The 21,872-nt window shown below is 39.6% G+C and overlaps 2 protein-coding genes and 2 long non-coding RNA genes across 10 annotated transcripts; 2 read left to right on the forward strand and 2 right to left on the reverse strand.

Moving 5' to 3' along the window:
- Window positions 1-6: 6 nt before the first annotated feature.
- ics (ras suppressor protein 1) lies at window positions 7-13,398 on the reverse strand. 4 transcript variants are annotated; one of them, XM_086979853.1, is made up of 9 exons: window positions 12,593-13,398; window positions 12,208-12,309; window positions 4,984-5,133; window positions 2,732-2,813; window positions 2,148-2,334; window positions 1,586-1,751; window positions 1,310-1,418; window positions 905-1,026; window positions 7-625 (listed from the first exon to the last, which is right to left on the reverse strand). In XM_086979853.1, exons 2-9 carry the CDS (start codon window positions 12,283-12,285, stop codon window positions 497-499), a joined length of 1,023 nt encoding a protein of 340 aa, XP_086835979.1. In that variant the 5' UTR covers window positions 12,286-12,309; window positions 12,593-13,398; the 3' UTR covers window positions 7-496. The 4 variants fall into 4 exon arrangements, with proteins under 4 accessions (XP_086835979.1, XP_022647825.1, XP_086835980.1 ...); XM_022792090.2 differs by having other exon boundaries at window positions 4,984-5,065; window positions 12,593-13,372; XM_086979854.1 differs by lacking the exon at window positions 4,984-5,133 and having other exon boundaries at window positions 12,593-13,372.
- LOC147757824 (uncharacterized) lies at window positions 5,036-21,614 on the forward strand. Of its 4 annotated transcripts, none has more exons than XM_086979855.1 (3): window positions 5,036-5,119; window positions 19,019-19,137; window positions 21,238-21,614. In XM_086979855.1, exons 1-3 carry the CDS (start codon window positions 5,103-5,105, stop codon window positions 21,414-21,416), a joined length of 315 nt encoding a protein of 104 aa, XP_086835981.1. In that variant the 5' UTR covers window positions 5,036-5,102; the 3' UTR covers window positions 21,417-21,614. The 4 variants fall into 4 exon arrangements, 2 of the variants coding, with proteins under 2 accessions (XP_086835981.1, XP_086835982.1); XM_086979856.1 differs by lacking the exon at window positions 21,238-21,614 and adding an exon at window positions 19,672-20,627; XR_015320834.1 differs by lacking the exons at window positions 5,036-5,119; window positions 21,238-21,614 and adding an exon at window positions 10,693-10,797 and having other exon boundaries at window positions 19,019-19,463.
- Window positions 7,780-14,506, forward strand: LOC147757825 (uncharacterized). Its single transcript, XR_015320835.1, has 2 exons — window positions 7,780-9,822; window positions 10,679-14,506. It is a non-coding gene; the product is annotated as an uncharacterized LOC147757825 (long non-coding RNA).
- LOC147757826 (uncharacterized) lies at window positions 9,566-11,521 on the reverse strand. The gene is made up of 2 exons (XR_015320836.1): window positions 11,401-11,521; window positions 9,566-10,879 (listed from the first exon to the last, which is right to left on the reverse strand). It is a non-coding gene; the product is annotated as an uncharacterized LOC147757826 (long non-coding RNA).
- Window positions 21,615-21,872: the final 258 nt, after the last annotated feature.

The raw sequence follows: 21,872 nt of genomic DNA on the forward strand, positions 1-21,872 counted from the left end.
GTAAAAATTTATTTGCCTTTCACAGTTGCAAAGTTTTTTTTGTATATACACAGCGTTCGCTTAGCGAAAGGAACCTCGTCTTTTTCCTCCTGCTGATTTAGGACATAAAAGTGACGAAATCAGCCAAAAACTCGTTGATAAAGCTGTATTATTATCGTTCATAGAGCTCGTATTCCTCTGTGAAAATAAACTAGCATATTTCGGTACAGCATGCTTCAGGTTATATATAAATGTGTGTGTGTGTGTGTAAGTAAATATCATGTTTGTTCGGAGACCCGTATAGGTTAGATATTTTTATATTTAAGTAGGTACACTCCAGGTTGTAGAATCTACGTTTATGCTTAAGTCGGCTGGGGTTTGTCAAATGGACCCTTCAATTCTAGAAAAACATCATAGCGTGTACACTAACAAGTGAATGATTAGGATATCGCTTGCCGTGGCAGTTCCAATGCATTGCAGAACCTACCCAAGGGCGTCGGCTGCGGAACCACTAGATTTAGGTTCTACGGGAGGCCTTCTTGGACTTGTCGTTGGTTTTTGGAGGTGGGGTAAGTCCCAGCTGCAGCTGCTTCTCATAAATGTAATGGTACTGCTCGGTCCGGATAAAATCAATCACATGAGATACCTGCACAAATCAGAACCATTAAAATGGTAAATTATAAGCAATAATGGAAGTACGCAAACAGAAGATAACTTTGTCGTAACATAATATCGTGAAGCTTAAAAATTTCTATTTTTCATCGATTACTCAGAGGAGTGTTAGAAACGAATAGCTAGCAATTCGTTAATATAAGAGAAAAGAAAACAAAGGTCGAGCATCATCCGTTACATTTTTTAAAGTATTTACATGTTGTACTTCTTTATAAGTACAACCTGTGGGTGTTTGTAACCTGTTTAAACTTACTCCAACTTCAAGTTGGTCCGCAATTGGTTGAATCCAGGGGTTGTTTTCAAGGCGAATTACGGAACGATGTGTCACGAGATCGAGAGTGCCCAGTTCAGGTGGGATTAACGTGATCCGGTTACCTAAAAAGAAGAATTAGGTTTAAATAGAGAAATAAAAATAAATTCAGAATTATTTATTCAGAAGAAATTTATATCTATCTAAAATCAATAGAACCCTACACACACACACATATATATATATATATATATATATATATATATATGTAGTTTTGTTGTTAGCCGGACTTAAAGCAGCACTTCCTAGTCTTTTTTAAGCAAAGGTTTGGCTGTCCAAGCCACAGTGTCAATAGTTATTTACACGTCTGACTTCAGTATCCTCGAAGGCTACCTGTGCTCTGCCTACCTTGAAGGTGGAGTTCTCGCAAACGATTCAGGGCACTGATTTCTTTCGGGATATTGATAACGTCATTGTCACGAAATGAAAGGATCTGCAGTTCCTTTAGATTGCTCACCTGTGAAAAGAAAATAAAGAACAGCTATTAATTAGGAGGTAACCTTCTCAAAGCGAAAAAGGTTTGAACTTCTGAGGACATCCGTTAGTTATGTGTCCTAAATGACACAGCGGCATTATTAAACTTTTTTTGTTTTTCTTCGTTTTGTAACGTTTCTGAAAACCTACCTCGGCGGGAATTGTCTCAAAATCATTGTCACTGAAGTAGAGTGCCCTCAGGGTCATCATGCTCCAAAAATTGTTGGGGATTGAGGCTTCACTGAGATTGTTGTACGTGAGATCCAGCACCTCGAGTACTGCAAAGCTGCCGAAGCCACGAGGTAATACTGTCAACCTGTAACAGCAAACTTCTCGTTTAAAAATAGTAGTATAACATTGCGGTCTATAAAGCATGTGTTGGAATGTACTAAATCGGCTGATTTTTCCCATAAAAAAAAATCATCTTTGAACAACAAAAAATTCAAACAAGATTAGTAATGGCTTAATCTTGGAACGGTTAACCTTAACTTGCGGGTCGCGTTAGATAATTTTAGTCATTTGTCATTTAGGGACCCTTTTGTTTTTCCTTTGATGACTCATTTATTATATTTATTACACATCTTTATTTGAACTAAACATTGAATTTGGCGATAAAAGATTGCAGCCATTTTTTTTTAACACTGAAATCGTCACTTTAGAATCGTAAATTACTTTTGGTAGACAGAATACAAACTTGAGTATTTAGATAAACCTGTTCATGGCGAGAATTAGCATCTTGAGTTTTGGCAGGGTGCTGACTGAGGATGGCAACTGTTCGAGGTGATTATTTGCCAGGTTCAAATATTCGAGATTGTAGAGATTTGAAATTGTTGCCGGAATGCTCGTGATGAAGTTGTGCGCTAAACAGAGACGAGTAATCCACTCCATATTGAAGATCCCTATAGGTTTTGAGGAAGCATTTATAAATCAGTAGGTAACATAACAGTGACAATATCATTCGATTAAACGTGTCGTGTTTAGAGGCAATACAGCAGACAAATCAAGCGAAGAGATCGATTAAAAAAAAAAATAGAAACGAAACTTTTTTGATAGACAGAGTAATTTGAGGCGCCATACAATTGAATTTCAGCAACGCCAATGCCTCGGACCTGTGTATTTTATATGAGGTCAAGTCGACTCGAAAATACAGTTTATCTTAAGCTTTAATTGTTTTGGCTTAAAGCTGGAGACAGCAAACTATGCAGACTACAGGAGCTTATCGAAAATTCAAACATGTCCTAATATAAAGTCCTTCCGAAATACGATAGGTTCAGTTATCAATCGTAAATAAATTACCTGGAATCTCCTCAAATCGGTAGATATTTCTGTCGACGAGATCAACCTCCGTCGAGCCCTGTTCACGGGCTTCGTGGATCACCTGAAGACGAGGCATAATAATTAACATTCTGTTGCATAGCGCAAGTAACTCATTAATAAAACTCCCATAATCACACAAAATCATTGAAATAATGTTTCTTTAGCTTATTTCGAAACTGGGCAAGGTATCCACCGCAAACGATCGCCCATGCTGTATCCGACTTTCCCTTGAAATGTATGTCACATTACGATCCTTCTGGCTGTTTTTAATTTTACTTTCGCACGGCACCCTGAGGCTGTACAGAGCCGTCTATGTAACACCACAATCTGAGTTTCAGCTCCATGCGTGTTTTTGGACAATCAGCCATAATTTTTTTAGGTTGCCAACAAACAGGTAGCACAGGTTTTCCTTAAAGATATAATTTTTGGCCCGTGCCAAAAAACAAACCTTAACCATCACCTATTCTTGACACAGGCTACCTTTTTATCCAGATCACAACTAAGACAGGTTCAATTAAGGGTTTCGGGTCGATGCAGTATTTCACTATTTAGACACGCATCTAATCATCCCATAGTTATCGGACCGGAGCGATAAATCTAGCAAAGTACAGTCCACGGGTCTTCGCCTTCGTCTGTTCTGCTATTAAACACTCTCGAGCCCATTGTTTACCCAACACAATTCCCATGAATATTTATACGTATCATCAATGCGGACGGTACTAGTGGCCGCCTGGCCATTTGTAAGCGGTAATGCCGAGTTGTTTTCGAACATGGAAAATAAAAAAGAAATTGGTGGTGCCCATTTTGAACTACCGAAATACATGTTAAGCCCTATAAAAATCCCGAGCTTAAAAACATTTCCTTATTCTAAAAAAAAGCTTTTAGGCCCCGTCTCGCGCCTGTACTCTACAAAATGACAGCATGACGACTAGCTTTGATAGGGAACATTAAGGATCATAACCCTAGCCATTTTCAAGGGCAAATCTCATAAACTTTTTTAATATTTCCAAATAATTTGCAGAGCCAAAGTTTCGATGAGCGCAAGTCGATCGCTCAATCTAAACTTGTAACTTGCTTCTATGTATGGAGAATCATTCAGATGAATTCACCGGATGTCAACTTTCGTGCATATGGGTAGTTTTTTACTCTATTTCTATATACCCTTATAAACGGATACTGAGTAGAGAAAAAAAGGTTAGTAACATTGAAAACAGTGGCAGGGTCGAATGAATAGTTGAATGCTTTCAATTTTACCGTCACCTAAGACTTAATCCGTCGTTAAATTGTAGCAATAGCAATTGCTTAAGATGATTTTTTTTGTCATCCACAGACTTGGTTTTCTTCAAATCATTTTCACTCGATGAGCTGTAAAGCGAATTTTGCTAAAAATATAAATAATGAGTGGTTCAGATTTTGCGTCCGGCTGCTGTTAAATGTTGGTTTATATGGTCTGTTCGTCTAAGCTCAAAGTGTATCTACTCCTGATTTCGAATTCAGATTACCTTACGTGTCTTTACTATCTCGGAAACATTTGCGACAGGCGTTGATTTATGGAGTCGACGAGTTAGACAACGGTTTGCAAGAAAACCACAATCGAATCAACCGCCCAAAGGTCTGATAAGAGCTTTATACTGAACTAGTAAATGTTTCGACTTTTGACCAATACTCTGCATTTTTCGAGTTTCACACATCCAGTAGTACTTTTTTGTCCAGTACTGCCGTTATTGATTCACATTGTTTTCGAAGGCTGGACCATCCCAGAAAAAAACAAAGTGTGATTGCGCCCAGTTTTTAATCTAAGCCTCTGTATGTTCCGTGTTTTACGTCCGGCATCGCCGTCAAGCGTTCTATCAGGCAGACACCTGGCTGACTCTCAGCCTGAAACGAGGTCTATCTATACCCGGATTTGAACCTAGATCTGCGCTGTACTGATGTAATATTGCCAGGACGTCGTCTTTTCCGATATGATTGTCACATTTGTACGGGTTATAGTTTTTCGCAAACAAATTATCTGGTGAACTGTACGGCAACAGAGATCAGTGGTTTTTCCAATCACCAGAGACTTAGCACTATAGGGCACAACGGCTCTCTGCCCTATTGTACATGCAAAATTTCGTTCGGTTTTGTCAGAATGCAAATAATTATATAATCTTAATAATCTAGTGTTAATCATTTCAGCAGAAACGACAATTAAGCAAAAATATACAGCAGTTATATAAGCAGCTTTTTACCTTTTTCAGTGCAGACATCTTTGACGATCTACGGACACAGATTTCCATATTATTTCCAGCAGCTGTCTGCGTGATAACGGGTCTTAAACAGGCAAGGATTCCATTACGTGACCAAGGGAATGCGGCTGAACTTAAGGTGAGACATCCCGTCTATAGACCAAGTAAACTTTATACTACACTTCGATTCATTCATATCAACGGGCGATTTGCGGTCAAACGTCTCTCGCACAATAGGGTTCATCAGTCTTGTCGTTCTCTGCCACACTACAATAGGTAGTTGCTTTCTTTGTATTAGAATTAATAATAATACACTGTTAGCTAAACAGGCGTTTTTGCTTAGAATATCGTGGCGCTCCTGTAAATAGATTTAGGAACTATGCAAACCTGTAAGTGTTCATCACAATCTAATTACGTAATAATTTATTTAATAGGAACTTCGTTATTACGCAAGGAAACAGAAGACCTAGTAACGCCTCACGCTACGAGCCATAGTTAGGATTGGGATCTAGGCACTTTGCTATTCTACGCCAGCGGATAAGACGTAACCACTGTGCGTTTGTGTCATTGGCTAGCTTATGCCAACATAAAGCAAATGGCTGCTTTTGTCGAAAGTGACGTTGTTAAGACTTCAAGCCATGCAACCATGACGGGACGTTTAACCAAATTAATGTATACGTAATGACAATTGAAAAGCATGTCTATATTTTGAATTTTCGTCCCTTTGGCGCCAATTTTTCTGCCTTTATAACGCAAAATACCTGGCGTATGGATGTTTTTAAATTAGATTGCATAGCAGTTGCAGTCGGCTGATATGAACGCTATTAAGAAGCTTGGATAATACCCTTATGGGCAACTTTTATTGTAATGTTTAAGAAAGAATCAGGAGACCCGTCATGTTTCTTAATCAAACTAAATTTGTTCCCGGTTCATTTGTCTTTCAAAATGATGAAGTATTGGCCATATCGTATTTAGTTAGAACTGACATAGCGCTAGCGATTTTGCCGCACTGCATTTGGACAGATAATTTCGAGAAACTTTCAGGGCAGTCAATCTTCTAGTCTAGGTCTGCAGCTGACTGGATAGCTTGGAGAATTAATCAGAGGCTCAAATGGAAAGCTTTAGTTAAAAGCCTGGTAGCTCTGGCAAAAGTTTCACCTTCTTAATGACAGCATGAGGTAGACGAGTGAAAAGGAGCAGTCCTAGTGAGTACTTGTACAATCATTCGTACAGGATCGTCATGATCTTCTTAAATTCGAAGCATTGTACAACACGTATTGAACGAGGTTTATTTTTAGAACAACAAACAAATCTTCCCAACGGTTTTATGTCACAACGAGATTATATCTAAACTTGCCAGATTCTATAGAGGGTCGCAATCTGTCTGTTATCGAACTCTACTTTTACAAAAATGTATGTTATTGAAAATCTTTTTCTCGACCACTAACAGGCGGAGTCATCACTTTAATTAAACTTTAAGTTGACTTTGCCAGCAAGTGTGAGAGTCGCGAGTGCACGAGTCAGTTAGGAAAATCGGCTTATGTAGTCCGTCTATTGTTATCGATACCTTGTCACGTTGCCGACTGTCACCAATCCTAGCGATGTGTCACCGGGGATGCTCATACCCTTCTATACTATTCTATGAATTTCGATTTGTGACCACCCCTGTTCCACTCCGCCCAAGGAAAAGACTCACAAATATCGTAATAGTACCCAATTGACCCATCCAATTATTTGCAAGATGTGTCCGGAAGTTGACATGGTGAGCAGTGCTATCTACTAATAGAGAGAGTCTCCGAGCCCGGAGCTGAGTGTTATTCCGTGAAGCGAGTACGCAAACTTCCATTATTAGATGGCCGGCTTCCAGCACGAAGCAGAGCTATAAAGTAAAGCATATTAAACGCGTATCTTATATCAAATTAATTAATACTTTTGCGCTTTCAGTAATAAGTAGATTTCTTATAATTTAATCTTTCATCGAATAGTTTCTATAATGTGCGCGTCCTCGCGCCAAAACAGGTTCTCTGAACGAATATTTGCAAGCTTCTTCTAACTATTAACAATTACTGAACTCGTGTCGAACTTCAAGACATCTCACTTGTATAAAGGTCAGCTCCTTTTGTGAAATTTATGGTAACCTATTGTTTTAATTGAGAGAAAGCAATTAGAACTGATGCAACTCCAAGGTTGGCAATTCAATATAACGATATTTAAGAGGTCATAATGCGCAATGAATTTGTGTAACAACAGAAGCATCCGACATTACGACAACAAAGAATTGCAATTAATTCATCATATAGCGTACTTTCATGGCAAACACTTTAAACGTAACTGAATCCAATTTTTACCCGTTGTCTTAACGTATTAGATAATTTTCTTAATAATAATTTAATTTATAATTAATCAATTTAGAAATGTAAACAATTGATTTTTTTTTGTATTTTCAAAAAAGCTTTTGAACTTATCTTTTATATATATATATATATATATATATCGTATATTTCCAACACTCTGTCTACTATGACCCCTTTAGCTTTCTATTTATGGACCAACCCAGCTTTCAAGTCGCTCGGATCAAAGTATCGTAAACATAACGTGAATCAATTTCAATACAGTTTAATGGATCATCATGATTCAGTTAACTTATATTATAGGTATTCAGGTGTAAGTTTCACATATGTGTTAAATAAATATTAGTTCAGCTTTTACCCTGAAAGGTGAGCATCCAAGTAACAGCGCCTAAATGGAGGATGTTCGCCAAGTAATGCTTACTTTTTATATGTTTATGTATGGTAAACATCCTCTACTTGATTGAAATAAGCATTTATATTATAACAGATTCAATTGTTTGACTCGGCAAACTTTTACAGCTTATTATTCTTACTATCATTATTATCTGCGAGCTGCCATCAAAATCACAATTAGCAAACATTATTATGGGATTCGTCAGAGGATAATAACATTGGTAGAATTAATAAAACACATCTAGCTATGCATTTTCGCTTCATGCCGTCGTTAAAATTACCTGCCCAAATCTTCAAGAGGCCCTATTGACGAACGGCTAGCGCCAAAACGCTCTTTCCATCGATTAGCTAAATCACGTACTTATAAGCTGGAAGCTACCCGGCTGACGTCAGTCGACCGTGCCCAATTGCCACGAGCGCTGGCCCGTCAATACGCCGGCCAGATTATCGAAAGCTCTCATTCGGCCAATGACGTATTTACCGCGAGCGCGATCATTATAGTGATGCTTCGCCGAACAAATCGAAACGTTTGTTGCGTACGTATCTTCCATAGCAATAAAAAAATTGTTATGGCCCTACGTCCAGTGTCACGACTATCGATAGCTCCGGCATTCATGTCTCTTTCTATTTGCTTCTTGAAAATATTGTTCAATATTTCAGTGGCGGTTTCTCCTCGAAAACAACGTGAATGTCCTCGTTGACGGATCGCACGGAAATGTTTACTCGTATTAGGTGCCGCCGATTCAGTATTGCCGTCGGTCCTGCCTTGCAAACGGCGTACATTTGGCCCAATTAGATTCGTCGAATACTAATAATAGCAACTGTCATAGAAACAATGGGACATTTCATTAAGGCTATGGGGCCGGTCCACGCGCCCCATTTCAATTCGATCATCAAAATCGTGCGGATAGATACTGCCGTAGCAAGATTGGATAATTAGTCATGACGAGAATACCGCTGCTTAACAATAGCTACCTCGCCAGTGAATTATATCGTACATTTTACAGTTGAGCTGCTGCAATTGTTACAGTATCTGTGCTATCTCTTTTCATGATTGCACTACTGCTAGAAACGTTGCTTCTCGGAGAGCCTGCGGCTCGTTACCTCTGAGCCTATATTTTTACCGGATATTACAATTGATTGAACTATGACACCCGTCGCGCTAGGTCCTGTAGACCAAGTTATGAAAATTGCTCCACTGGGACGTTGCTGGAACTTTCTTTTTTCGAGTCGTACTATTTAGAAAACCAATACACAATACATCCGATCTGAGAAAAACTATTTTTCTCGATACAAAAAGTCCATTGTTTCTGTTGTAATCGGTTCGGTACTAGATCCGAAGGGTTGTTTTGAGAAGGATGACATTCATTCTCTATTCAGAAGTTGCACACATCCGCAGAGTACGCGCGACAGGCGATGGTTTATAGGGTCTTTCGGGCAGTGGCTGACGGTCGCCGAACTGCCATCGGTAGCGCGCTAAATTTCGTCTCAGCGGCTGCGTTTGACTGCTCTTTAAAAAATTGAAAAATATACATCTATGTTTGGACCAAGCTACCAGTGTTGTGTGCAGTAGAGATAAAATGCCGAGAATAACAAAGCTTGCTTTTCGAGACATCTTGGGTACTTTTTTTTTTTACCTTCGCAGCTTAAACGGCTTTGTAACAACTAGGGCTAAAACTTTCGTTGTGACAGAGAAATCTCCTTCGTCAACTGTGCAATGGTCAGTTTTAGAAAATGAAGCCAGAATGATGACGTTAAACCGTGTTTACATAAAAGGGACTCGTTTCAGATTCATTGGAGGTATCAGACAAGGATAAATATAGAAATTATATTAGGCCGGATTGACTTCGATAGTTTGCATTTATTTATGTGAAATTTCTCACAGCCACTATCATCATTAAATATCATTAGGTATTTATGTTTAATTGACTTTGTACGAGTGCAAGCCAGATTGTAGACGTCGCTGATATATATCTATCTTCACGTTACGAATGATCTTTGTTTGGCACAGGAGTGCCTCTAAGGATTTGATAAATTATGATGGGACTGTGGCGCTGTCGCAGCAGGAAACACCACGATATATTCGTCGAGTGTACAGGTCTTGGAAATTTCATGGTCTTTTTATTTTTTCGTATAATTTTCGTTACTTGGCCAGCAGGCATCTCTTGGAATAACAATTGCATGAATGTTCCATGTAACCTCACTGAAGTAACTCTATATTGGCGATGTTGCCAACATTTTTTTTGACAAGCAAGCAAGCAGATTAAATCTCATTGTAAGTGGGCCATCTCCGCTCGCATTTTGATTTAAGTATATTGTTCTACTTTATTACGTCGTGCTTGTAGCTCAGCTATCTTAGTGTTTCTCCCATCTGGTGAAAAACTTACCGTTTTGTAAGCAGTGTGAATTCTATAGATTTATGCTAGACACAAAAAAAGTAAGCGCTATTTAAAAAAAAACCCATTTAAGTTATCAATCGAGCGACTTCTATTGCCACGTCACATGTCCTGCTTGTTTTGCTACAGATTGGTGACGCAGTATTTACTACGTACGTTATCTGTTAATTGATCCACGTACTGGGTTTTCTCAACTTTTGAAAAGTACTTTTCATGTGCAAGAAAATATCATTGTGTGTCGACTTTGTTTATTGAAATTTTGACAGACGAGCTTTGCTAGTCTGAATTAATACAATAAACCCTGTACAACTCACGGTCTGAAACACAAAATGATACCCCATGACTTCTATTCTGACATGTTTCCTATGGCCAACAACTAACTGTTTCTGCCGATGTTCCTAGGAGAACCGAGCTTCGGTCATTAATTTCTAGATTATGGTCCTTACATATCCCATTTTCCTCGCTAAATTACTAGTCTTCACGAGCGGCGAGAGCAAGTCACGCATGGTTCAGATTAAGCATGATTAATGCTATCCAATGGCACAATTCCACCAACAGGACCTGGAATGGCGTTATCATTCATACTTTCGATATCCCTGTTCCTTACGCGTGTTGGTGTAAAAACAGTTACATCCTTTCACGTCTCGGCGCTGCATCGTTGTCTCTGCACATAAACGGTACGTTCCACAGTAGTGGGCAGAAATGGGCCATTTTCATCTATACTGCACCGTATAGTTCGACTGTAAGACGGTTAGCTGGCTGGTGTCGAAAACAAAGAACAGCAGAAGTCAGGATGAAGCAAAATCGTCTATTGATAATCTATAAGGAATGTCTCTCGTATTTAACCTATTTTCAAACTATCTAGAATTTAGTGCCTAACCTTGTATTTAGGTAAACTAGGACAATTTAAATATGGACATTATTAGTGTGTTAAGCTAATTATAGGTAATTTATGCACCATCATCCAGTGTTCCTAAATCGTAACCCGTCGTGAATAACGTCAAGATATAATTTCCCAAAAAATTTCCAGCCCTGTAAAGTAGCACCTCTTCCACTTCAGGCTTGTGTACCGTTTAAAGCACTAACCATCTACATACAGTATCTAGCCACAACATGTGGAATTTGCACACAACAGGCCTAAGTGATGTATTAGGCCATGTGTGTTGTATATGTATATGCGTACTAATACATGGTTTTGTCACATTTCGACTATTGCTACTTCACCCGCTATACGACTTCACTAACCCCTCATCACAACCGTGAACCAACAACAAGCTTACGTATATGGTGAGGCTCGCGCTCGGCGTTCGCCTCAGCAGGAGTCGAGTGATGCAAGCCAGTCAGTTGCCGAGTTATTATACAGCTGTTGTGTTTATGCTTCAGGCCCCCAGCCGGTCCCAATATTGGCTCAGTACGAAGGCGTATCACTGGGTTCGCCAGCAATCGCGTGGTAACGCTACCGCCCACACAGTTGGCAAATTTGTATAAGCCAGTGAGAAGCCTATATGGGCATAGGCTGTTCGATTTTCGATTTTGTCAAGATTTTGCCCAATCTTTTATCGAATACGACCGGCGTACGTCGCCGTCGGAACTGCTACAATATGCGAAACTTAATAAAATTGTATAATTTCGTTCATTTTACAACCGGGGCAAGCAATCATATAACGCACCAGCTACAATTGAGATTGTCTAAAGATAATTCTAAGATTTCGGATGTATTCGTAATGCATCAAACATAGAAATTTACACGAAACTTATATACGGTATATAAACAAAATGGAAATTTGTTTAGCGAGGTGATTATAATAAATATTTGCTTTTTTTTTTATTTCTTTCGGGTCCGAATGGGTGGCGTATAAATATTGTAACATTTTATTAAAAAAAAAATTTAAGGTATATATAGCTTGGACCAGTTTGCCCAGATTCTATTCAGAAGCTATTATAACTTTTGCACGGTCATTTGCAACTATAATTTCAGACATCCAGCCCCACTAATAGGATTTGACAAGGGTAACTTATCTATCTGTTTTCGTTGAATCCTACTCCGTGTATTTTATAGACCGATGCACTCAACAAACCCAACTTACCTTTTTGATTTTTGCCTGTTTGTTGAAGTCGAATAAGTTTGAACAGCCATTACAGGCACCTCCTTTTCCTCCTGACATATTTTCTTAGAAGTGTACGCTGGACTGAATAGAAAAGTTAACAAAACAGCTCGCTGTTTATTTCAACTGTCCTTGGATTACGTCGCCACGTCTGGATAACTTCCCGCGTACCTACTACAACTCGTGCAAGGGACTATGGTAATATGTAACGTAACGTTGTCAGACAAATCAGAAATGGAATATCTCACTGTAGCACGAACAAAAAATAGCTGTAACACTTTTTCGCACGAAACACAGACGCTTCTTTCCTTTATTCCGTCGTTTCGTTAAATAAATTTCGCGCGCACGAAGCTTATCACCAACTTACATCCAAATTTGTATCGTTTGCCCTCTCTTCCGTTAACGGCCGCGCACTAGTCACGCTCTCGTAATTAGCAGTTAGTATTAAAAGCTAATCTCGCATCTTTCGATAATTAGCAGCAGTAGCGACGACAACGATCGCGCAATTAATAAACATTACGATTAGATTTGTTACTGTTGATCTCAAAGTAAGTCGAAAACTCAAGCACGACTTGCCACCCCTCACCAATGTTCCCTGAATAGTGGTCCTGTCAGCGACTGGTCGGTATCAGGCTAGCCCCCCCCCCGATATGCCGCTGTATACGGCTGCTGTCCAGAGTAACAACAATAGCAATAACGGCGGTCGCAGCCGGTTCTCGACAAGGCTCCCAACAGACAGACACAAGCAAGTTCTCAAATGGACATCAGCAGCTTTTGTGAGGATCACGACCGTCACCGTAATCGGTTTTCGCCGACTTCGCACTGCCGCCAGCTCTCGCAAACTACTCACTGACTTAGCGTCTATAGAAGCTCGATTGCGCGGTGGCAGTAGCAGCGGCCACTGCTCTTCTGACTCAGTTATGGTAGAGAAGCTGCCGTAGAAGCTGATAATGGCAATCGCGATCGAAGCAGCCTTAGCTGTACTGCATGCAACGACTGTGGTCAAAAGGCAGTCATGTGTGTCGCCCTTGCGTTAATACTAGCGGCAGTAACAGAGAGTATTTGATATAGGGCGACAGAACTCGGTCCCTGTGCAGTCACTACGGTTGCTGCTGTCGGTTGGCACTATACTGAGTTGTGTTCTCTGGTCTTTCAACGCTGCCATTGGTACCGCCGCGCCATCGGAGAGTCGCTGCTCTTTCAGTTCGTGACCATGCCGGTGGTCGGCCACTGAGAGGCGCTGAGAAGACGAGCACAAGACGAGTACCGCGCAAGAATTGCCTTCCTATTTGGTCGTTGTGTATATCGGGTGGGTGCCGCGCATGCGCAGACCACAAAAACAGCGGCGGGGGCTCTGGTGTTAACGAAGGTAAAGCCAACGAAACAACGACGACCGGTTCGTTCGCTACACATGGGCTGCTTGCCTCTTTTAATACAGGTTATGGCGTTGGGTTTGTTTTCCGCGCGGAAGCAACGTCGAGCAGAGGTCGACGGTAGGCGCGCGACTTGTTGTCATTATCTTTGTTGTTGTTGGCTGGTGGTGACCGCTGAGTGATGACGGCGAGACCCGGGCCACACGTATACTGCCGTAGTAGCATAGTGACAGCCTGCCTGCCTGCCTGTAATGTTGCTCGAAATACGATCGACCATCGAATGTCGAGTCAACAGAAGGAACGATAGTGATTTAAAGATAGTTCACTCGTCCTTTTTTGATGGTGATTATTGGCTGCGGGCACGCAGCTGCGAATAGGCCCAATGTTACGAAAAACGCAAGGACACTGCCGCCAGGGTTCGGCGAAGCGGTAGTTGTTTGGTGCCACTTGGGCATCGAGTGTTTAATAGCGAGTCTCGTGCCGGGGCATCGTGTCGACCAAGTGACCAGTCGTCAAGTGATCTAATGCTGTTTCTCTGATTACGTGTGGGAATTTACAGCATAGGTCCGAAACTAAATGTGCCCAGGCAAATCCCTCCCAGTGCGTGTGCGGACTTCGTATTCAGATATGTTTTTTCTCGCTTAGCCACCACAGTATTGTATATTAGATATGTACAATGTTATACACAAGCAAGTAGCGAATATTATATATGATGGTACAAAGTGCACCTTCGCTGTTAGGATCATATCACAGCCATGACGTATTTGATAATCTGTAAAGATAATAGTACCGAGACAGAAGACTAAGTGATGCTTAACAACGAGGCAAGAAGATCTAGTAAAATTCATAAGTGAAGCTTTTTTCAAGTTTTATTACATTAAATAAACTTGCTTTCGGTGAACAGAAAAGTCCTTATGTTCTATCTTATGTATATTATGCATATATATGTACTTCTGCAGTCTGTTTGTATCTACATGTAAAACAAAAACAAAACATGTATCTACAATTCAAATATAAAAAGCGAGACACGCAGAAGTGGCCTTTTCTACATGGCTAGGTGCAGAAAGGCGGATACGTAGTTGCTTGTTATTTAACCACATAAGTAACGTAGCGAAATATAGCTAATGAAAAACAACTAGATGTAGAGTCATCCTCGATTACTATCCAGAGTGACGCTCCTCGAAGAGTCCTCAGGGGCTGGACTACTGCCTCTGTAGCCTATATACGATTATCGTTCCTTTGGAACTCTTTTCGCTGAGCACCGGTTCTGACCGACAAAGAAACTAGTGGCAGATCACTGGAGAAGAGATAGATGCCGCCGTTGTGGTAACGGCAGTAATATCGTCTTTATTTGCCTTATTCTGATTCAGTCATGGTAAACTGGATGTTGCGCTGAGGCTGGGGCGTTTGTGGGTTCGTTCTTGGTAATTTTAGGTTAGATTTACTAGTAACGCCTTTAGGTAGTGATTAGAATGCACCTTGTGTACTAATACGCAGGGCAAGCAGATAATAAAACGCTTGGAGGGACCACGTGGTACAGAAGCGCTAATCACAGCTCCCCAGCTTTGTGTTTCTGTATGCTAATAGATGAAAACTGGCATCATTAGGAATTGAACTACATAAATAGTTATCTCTGCGGTAATGTGTTCTTCTCGAATGGATGCATAATTCTCATTTCGTCGAAACTTCGAATCGAGAACGTTACCATGGTTGTTGGAACTGAACTAGAATCCAGCCAATCTAAAAATAGGATGGCAGCCTAAAATACCGCGAGGCAATCGCGTCTACCAAGGGTTTGTCGGTGTACGTCGTGCTTTTCAATGAAGGAGTACATGCGAAAAAAGTTCACGAATATTTGTTTCTAGCTAGTATTAACAAGTTTTCGCTAAGAGTCCTTTTTTTTTTCTAAGTATCCTTAAAGTACTTTGATGAGCAAGTCTTTTAACTGGATCGAGTTTTTTTTCTCAAACTAATTTTTCTAATTAACTGTGCGCTTAGTCGCAATCCGTGCTCTCATTTAGGCTTTGTTTGACTGAAATACAGACTCTACTTTGTTGTACGACGTACCGAATATCCGTTCAAATCGTTAAAGGTTAACGATTGCGGATAGAAAGTTCGTATTGGTAATTAAATGGGCTCGTTTGATGTTGAGAAGCACGTTAAACAAATGTAGTGAGTTTAGAAAGGAAAAGCTAGAGAAGTTGTCGTTGCTCTTCGCAAGAAGACAATTCATTGACAGTTCTGCCAATGTGTCTGTCAAAGTGATATTAAGAAAGCTGAATTTTTTTTGGGCAAAGAAAATTTACGTTTCGCTATATTTGAGAGATGATAAAACTCATTAGAATAACGGACGTTTCTTACGTGTCTGTGTCTATATAGCAAAAGCGACAAAAACTACATCTAGAATTAGCAAATTCATATTATTGGTTAACAGTTATTAACAGTATTGGTTAATTCATAATAGCTCTTTTAACCAATTCCCTCAATGCAATCGATGAAGTATCAGTTGCAAACCCGATTCAGTCAGCTTGCTTCTGTGTTGTGGACAGATCTGGGTTCATGTGATCAGGCATACTTGCTTGGTCGTTTCATCTTTGGTTAAGCACCTCATTACCATTATCTATTTATAACGTACCATCGTTTCGGGAAATTCAATCAGGTTTTTCTGAGAATGCCAGCATTGGTTAGATTCGGAGTCAAGCGGTCTGGAGAGTGGGCTGACTTACCTCGTCTTTTTCAGCTCTTGTATAAGTCATTTTAAAAATATACTAATAGTCATCGATCTGATTGTAAATATAGTTATTATTCCAATCAAATTAGCGCGCGAGAAACATTTCTGGATCATTCTCAACTTGACCTTTACGGCAATCGTTTCCAACAGCATTATGAGACATTTTTCTATTAAACATTAATTCTGTTTTAAGAAAATGCAGTAAAATTAACTAAACGGCAAACTTGCATAATGGTACGATTTTCTAAGGTGAAATATGGTGTTCAAAGGTTATGTGTTTGTAGGCTATTTTCTAGAATTGTGCACGAAAAAAAAAAAATTGGTAATTTTGAATCGATTGGTTTTTTTCTTTTACAATGACATTTCTACGAGAAAGAACAATGGCTGCAAATAATAAAAAGTATAAACTGTCGAGCGTTCTCAATCAGTTTTTATCTCTTCATTCAGTACTGCTTAACCGCCATCAAAAGAGTCATTGCCGGACACCGAAGCTCGCTCGAGCGCGGATTAGCTGTATGGTAGCATCTAAAACCATGGTCAATCAATCTCATCGATATTCTCGGTACAGGACCACTCTACCAGTTACTGACATCTTGCGACCTTCAAGAAAAACTATTGTTTTTTTGTTACTAGCTGTGGCGTAACCGCAGATTCATTGTCAAAGTGCTTCAAATCGCATTACTTACTTTACACACTGGGGGGGATCGCAAGCGGTGTTATTCGATTAAATAAGATCTAAATTGGTGTGTATAATGAATAACAAGTGGTTTATTAAAGAGGATCATTAGTGAACTGGAGAGGATGTGGGTCCATTTTTACCTAGTTAGGTCAGCATGTCGGGCAGCTAAAATGAACACAATACAGTAAGAATAGTCGGACAGGTAGTAGAGGTAACTAATATGTCAATGACTTTATTCTGTCTCACAAATCGGACCGATCCGGTGCGTGTACTTGGAGCCAGCAAGCATTGTCGTGGTATATAATTTCCAATGGCATCAGCTAGTTGGGTCGTGATATCTGGTAATATGGCGAGCGCCCATGACATATAACGGTACTGGCCAAGTCTCTTCAAGTTTTGACCTTTAATTCAAAACCAAATTTACATTAAAAAAATTTCATTGCTAAGAACACTTAGTAATCAGTGGGAATTTGCGTACGATTAATGAACCTAACATATGATCATCAACTCGTTAGAAGGTGGTTAAATTGCTTTTCAGCTATTCTGAAGGATTCGCCGTGCTACGAGCAGGATTTGTGGTGTCACTTCATCACGCGGTCAATTAAGGTCATGTCGCCATGTCCTTGGTGGTCGTATGTGCGATCTGTAATCGATAGACGAGATATTTTTGTCCCTACCTCCGGAGCAACTGACTCCGAAGTGCTATTCGCTATAGGCACTATCGCTCTTATCCAGATTTTGGACTACTCGAGAAATGCTCACTAATAGACGCTACATAAATTTCGTCTCAGACTCTTCCAATGAGCCTTTGAACATCGCAAGTATGATAATACAACGATTATCGCGTTAAAAAAAAAAAGCGTTAAAAAAGCGTTAAAAAAAATTATCAATTTTCGACTTGTTTCGTATTGGGATCTCACTCAGTGTCCGTTATGCGCTGACATATCGTACAAAAAATAAGTAATTATAGACACACCTTAATGCAAGCTCTATTTTAGATTTCAGTGCGTTCTCATTGACTTTTTTAATTAATTATTTTTTTTAATGTTATTATTAATTTTAGTTATTTATTAATATTAACACACTTCAATTCTAAATTACTTCAGTTTTGGATGTCTAAGAAAATACCACAAGATTGGAACAAGCGAATTCTATGAGAACGAATTACGGGGCCTCTATTTTAAAGACGCCGAAATATCTAACGTTGTTCGTGAAGTCATACTACGGTGTTATTATAGATAGCCACGATCACTGTAGCTTCCTTTCAGACTAGCTGAGTAAGTAGCTGTGTGGTTAATTCAATACGTTTCGGTATCATAGGTATTGAATCTTCATCGGCAATATGTAATCTAGTGGTGTGCATATTTTACAGCTGAAGGTATTTGGTTAATATTTTGTTATTATATATGTACATATTTTATTGTTAAAAATGTAACGAAAGATCTTTCACTTGCAGCCTCACTAGTTATCATTGCCGTTAAATGCTAAGTTGTAATTTAGCCTGCTTATTATCAACATAATTCATAATATATGTACTGGAATTGAAGTGCAGCCTGTCCTATTGAGGACATTAGAATGCGCGGTAACGAGACTGCATAATGAATACTCTCGGCCGGGTGACGGTATCATTTTAGACGAAACTCTCTGTACGAAGATGTAGCGGCGGCATCAACTGGCTGATGGAACGCGAGTAACCCAGACTGTGTGATAGAACTTATTTGGGAGGTGGACTGTTGCTATACATGAGAAACGTTTGTCGGCAAGTCTTGAGCAAATGTACAACTAATTTACATTGCACAAATTCTACAAAGTGTCGAAATCGGAAGAGATCTGATGCAGTTCACGATGCCATTCAGTAATTTATTTTTTCCTATTTCAATTGCGGTTTTATTAGCCGAAATTAAGAGGTGATTGCAGATATAAGTGCCGCACTTCTCAATCCAACGCGTCCGAATAGGTTTATTTCACTCAGTAATTATATTAAGCGAAAAACAATTTATATATTTACAGGGACGAGCACTTTCTCCAAGTTCACAGGACATCGGTCACTGCTGAGTCGCCCATCTTCGCTCTGTCGGAACGACTTCGTAGGAGAGACGCAAAGATGCGAATTTTATTACTGAAAACAGGTTTAATGACTACGTAGTACCGGATTACATTATGCTTCTAATGACTAGCGTCATGTCTGTAGGTTTATTTACTGTCCTCAAATAGTTAAAATAGCGTGTTACAACGAGATATCGCTAGTAACATAAAGTTAATCTTTACAAAATACAAAGCGCGCAAATACATTACCCACTAAGCTATCACGACGACAACTGCTTGAAGGTTGCACAGGTGGGAGTGTTCTTTAACAGAAAACGTATTAAATTGTATATATATATATATGTATATATATATATATATATATACACATACAATATTTGTAAATAAACGCCCAGTGCTCACACCATGATGCCTATCGTTACGTACATATTTGTTCTTTAGCGTTGCAGACCATTAGATAAAAAGTAACTGTTACATGATCATAGCAGGCTATACAGCAACAATGTATATTTGGGTAGCACCACTACACAGCTCTAACATGAATCTGTCATTTTCGTTCATGAAAATCATCGAGGAAAGTAATCTCAAAAAGGATAATTTGGTGTATATGTGAACAGTACTTTCAGGTTTCATCCGTGAGCTCCTAGTGACAAACTACACGAGGCCTCGACAGCAGTACACTATCTTTTCTTTTCCCTTTAACGAGATATAAACTATAGTGCGATTGTAGTGATTACTTCTTGATTGCTATTTGCCCGCGAACAACAACGCGGATTTCAAATGTCGAGCCCTGAGTCCGTCGTAATTTTCGTTGAACACGTGTGGGATGAATGAAAAATCGAAGAGATTCCTTCGATCGAAGAGATACTATTCTAGTAAGAAATGAAGACGAGGAAATGAAATAATATTTTGTCAAATACGTCTAAGGAAATACGGCCTAGAATATATACATAAAGAAAAGCTATGGTCAGTACTTACGAGCTAGAATATAAAAAACTATCACGTGTTTGAAATTTTTTGTGTGATGTTTGATGCTGTTAAATGACAGTAAAGAGTAGCGAGAGAGAACATCTTCTGTAATAGTATTAAAACGAGCCATCGTACCGTTTATCGAAACATGAGTATGTATCCTGTAGTGACAACGACAATGCTGCGATGTCCTTTGTTGGAAGACCCATAAGTTGGTATAAACTAATAATTGTTTTTAGTTGAATTTCGATAACGGCGAAAAGACCTTTCCTACGCGTGTTACCGGCATATAGTTGTATATGAACCAAGATGAAAGGATTAAGGGGAGACGAACTCCTTTGGATTTTTTGGATTGTTTCCTTTGTGCCCGATGGAATGGAAATTAGTATATCTTTAGCGTGCAAAATTTAAAATCCGTTAGCGAGTCGATAGCGGGCGGTAAATGACCGCTATTAAGCAAATATTGGGAGAAAGCGCCCTCTACCGATCGGGCCGCAGCCGTGAGGTGACCGGACTGCTAAATTCTAACACTTTCTGTTCATGTGTGTCGAATTACATGATGGAGTGTGTAATAAAAAATTACAATTTTTGGACGTTTTTTTGACTTCGCAAGATTCTTCCGAGCTCTGTGGACGAAAAAATACGAAATAATATAGTAGAGAAATTCCTGAAGGTCCTGCAACTAGAATAAAAATCAGCGTTCACAGTAAACCGAATACGTATTAAGGACCGTGTTCCATTTGCAACGAGCCTTTATTCGCTTCAACACTCTCACTGGGACGTTCCCCAATAGAAAGTCAGAGAAAAAGCTGGTTTCTGTTGCTGTAAACGAAAATTCGATCTGTTGATACCTACGCAGACCTTGCTCCCCTGAAGATAGCTGTCATAACCAAGCGATCTAGTTGATTCATATTATTTAGATGTTTGGTTTTTTCGTTTACTTCTTTTTGACAAATTTTCAATTAGTGGCATCAACACAAACAACTATCGTATCGGGTTAAAATTATCGTAGAGCTACTTTTTTTGCATATACTTGAAAACGTATTCACACCAATATCGAATCGTAGTAGCAGATACGTTTGTGGCACTGTGTATTCCGAGCTGAATGAAAAACGGTTTGGAATGAAAACTGTTAACGTCCACAGGAGCCCTTTTAGCGCAGAAATTAGAATTCGCAAAAACGTAACGTACTGAATGCAAACATTTTTCTATAGGTTATCTACGACCCCTCAGCAGACGAGCACCTGTGTGGCCAGGCATTCATGAAATACGGAAGATCCTCGTTTTTCGTTTCCCATGTCTTTGTCCATTACGCCGACTGCGTACAAACCTTTACTTTGCCGTCCCAAACATTCACGTCAAGGAACCTTTACGAAAGGAACTTCGTCTCTAAGACATAACAGCAAAAATGACAATGTTCGGTAACAACGTATCATTAAAAATAAAATTAGTCCTTTATCACGGCATAATCCCGCCTGCTTCTACGGACGTTTATTTGACGGGGTCTTACTACTATTATTGAGACATTGTCAAAGGCCACAACCGATGAAAAAAATCAAAAGTATTTTTTGAGAACACGCACGATGCTTAGCGTAGGCTCTCAACTAGTTCAATTTCTCACTCGAAACAAATTTCAGACAGCGGTATTCTATGGTGAGCTCACATAGAGCGCAAATAGAAACAGTTATATTCGCATAGGAGTGTTACTCAACGCTATTACTTAACAGTGCGAGACAGTAATTCAATTTACCGGCAGTGAAATAACAGTACACCCACTAGCTGAGTTCTGCAAGAATGGATGCCGTCTCGTACGAGCTTGTAGCTGAGGTTCTTGCACCGAATAGGGTCA

This window comes from Varroa destructor, unplaced genomic scaffold, assembly GCF_002443255.2.
Source record: "Varroa destructor unplaced genomic scaffold, Vdes_3.0 BEIS01000002.1, whole genome shotgun sequence".
Taxonomy (NCBI): Eukaryota; Metazoa; Arthropoda; class Arachnida; order Mesostigmata; family Varroidae; genus Varroa; species Varroa destructor.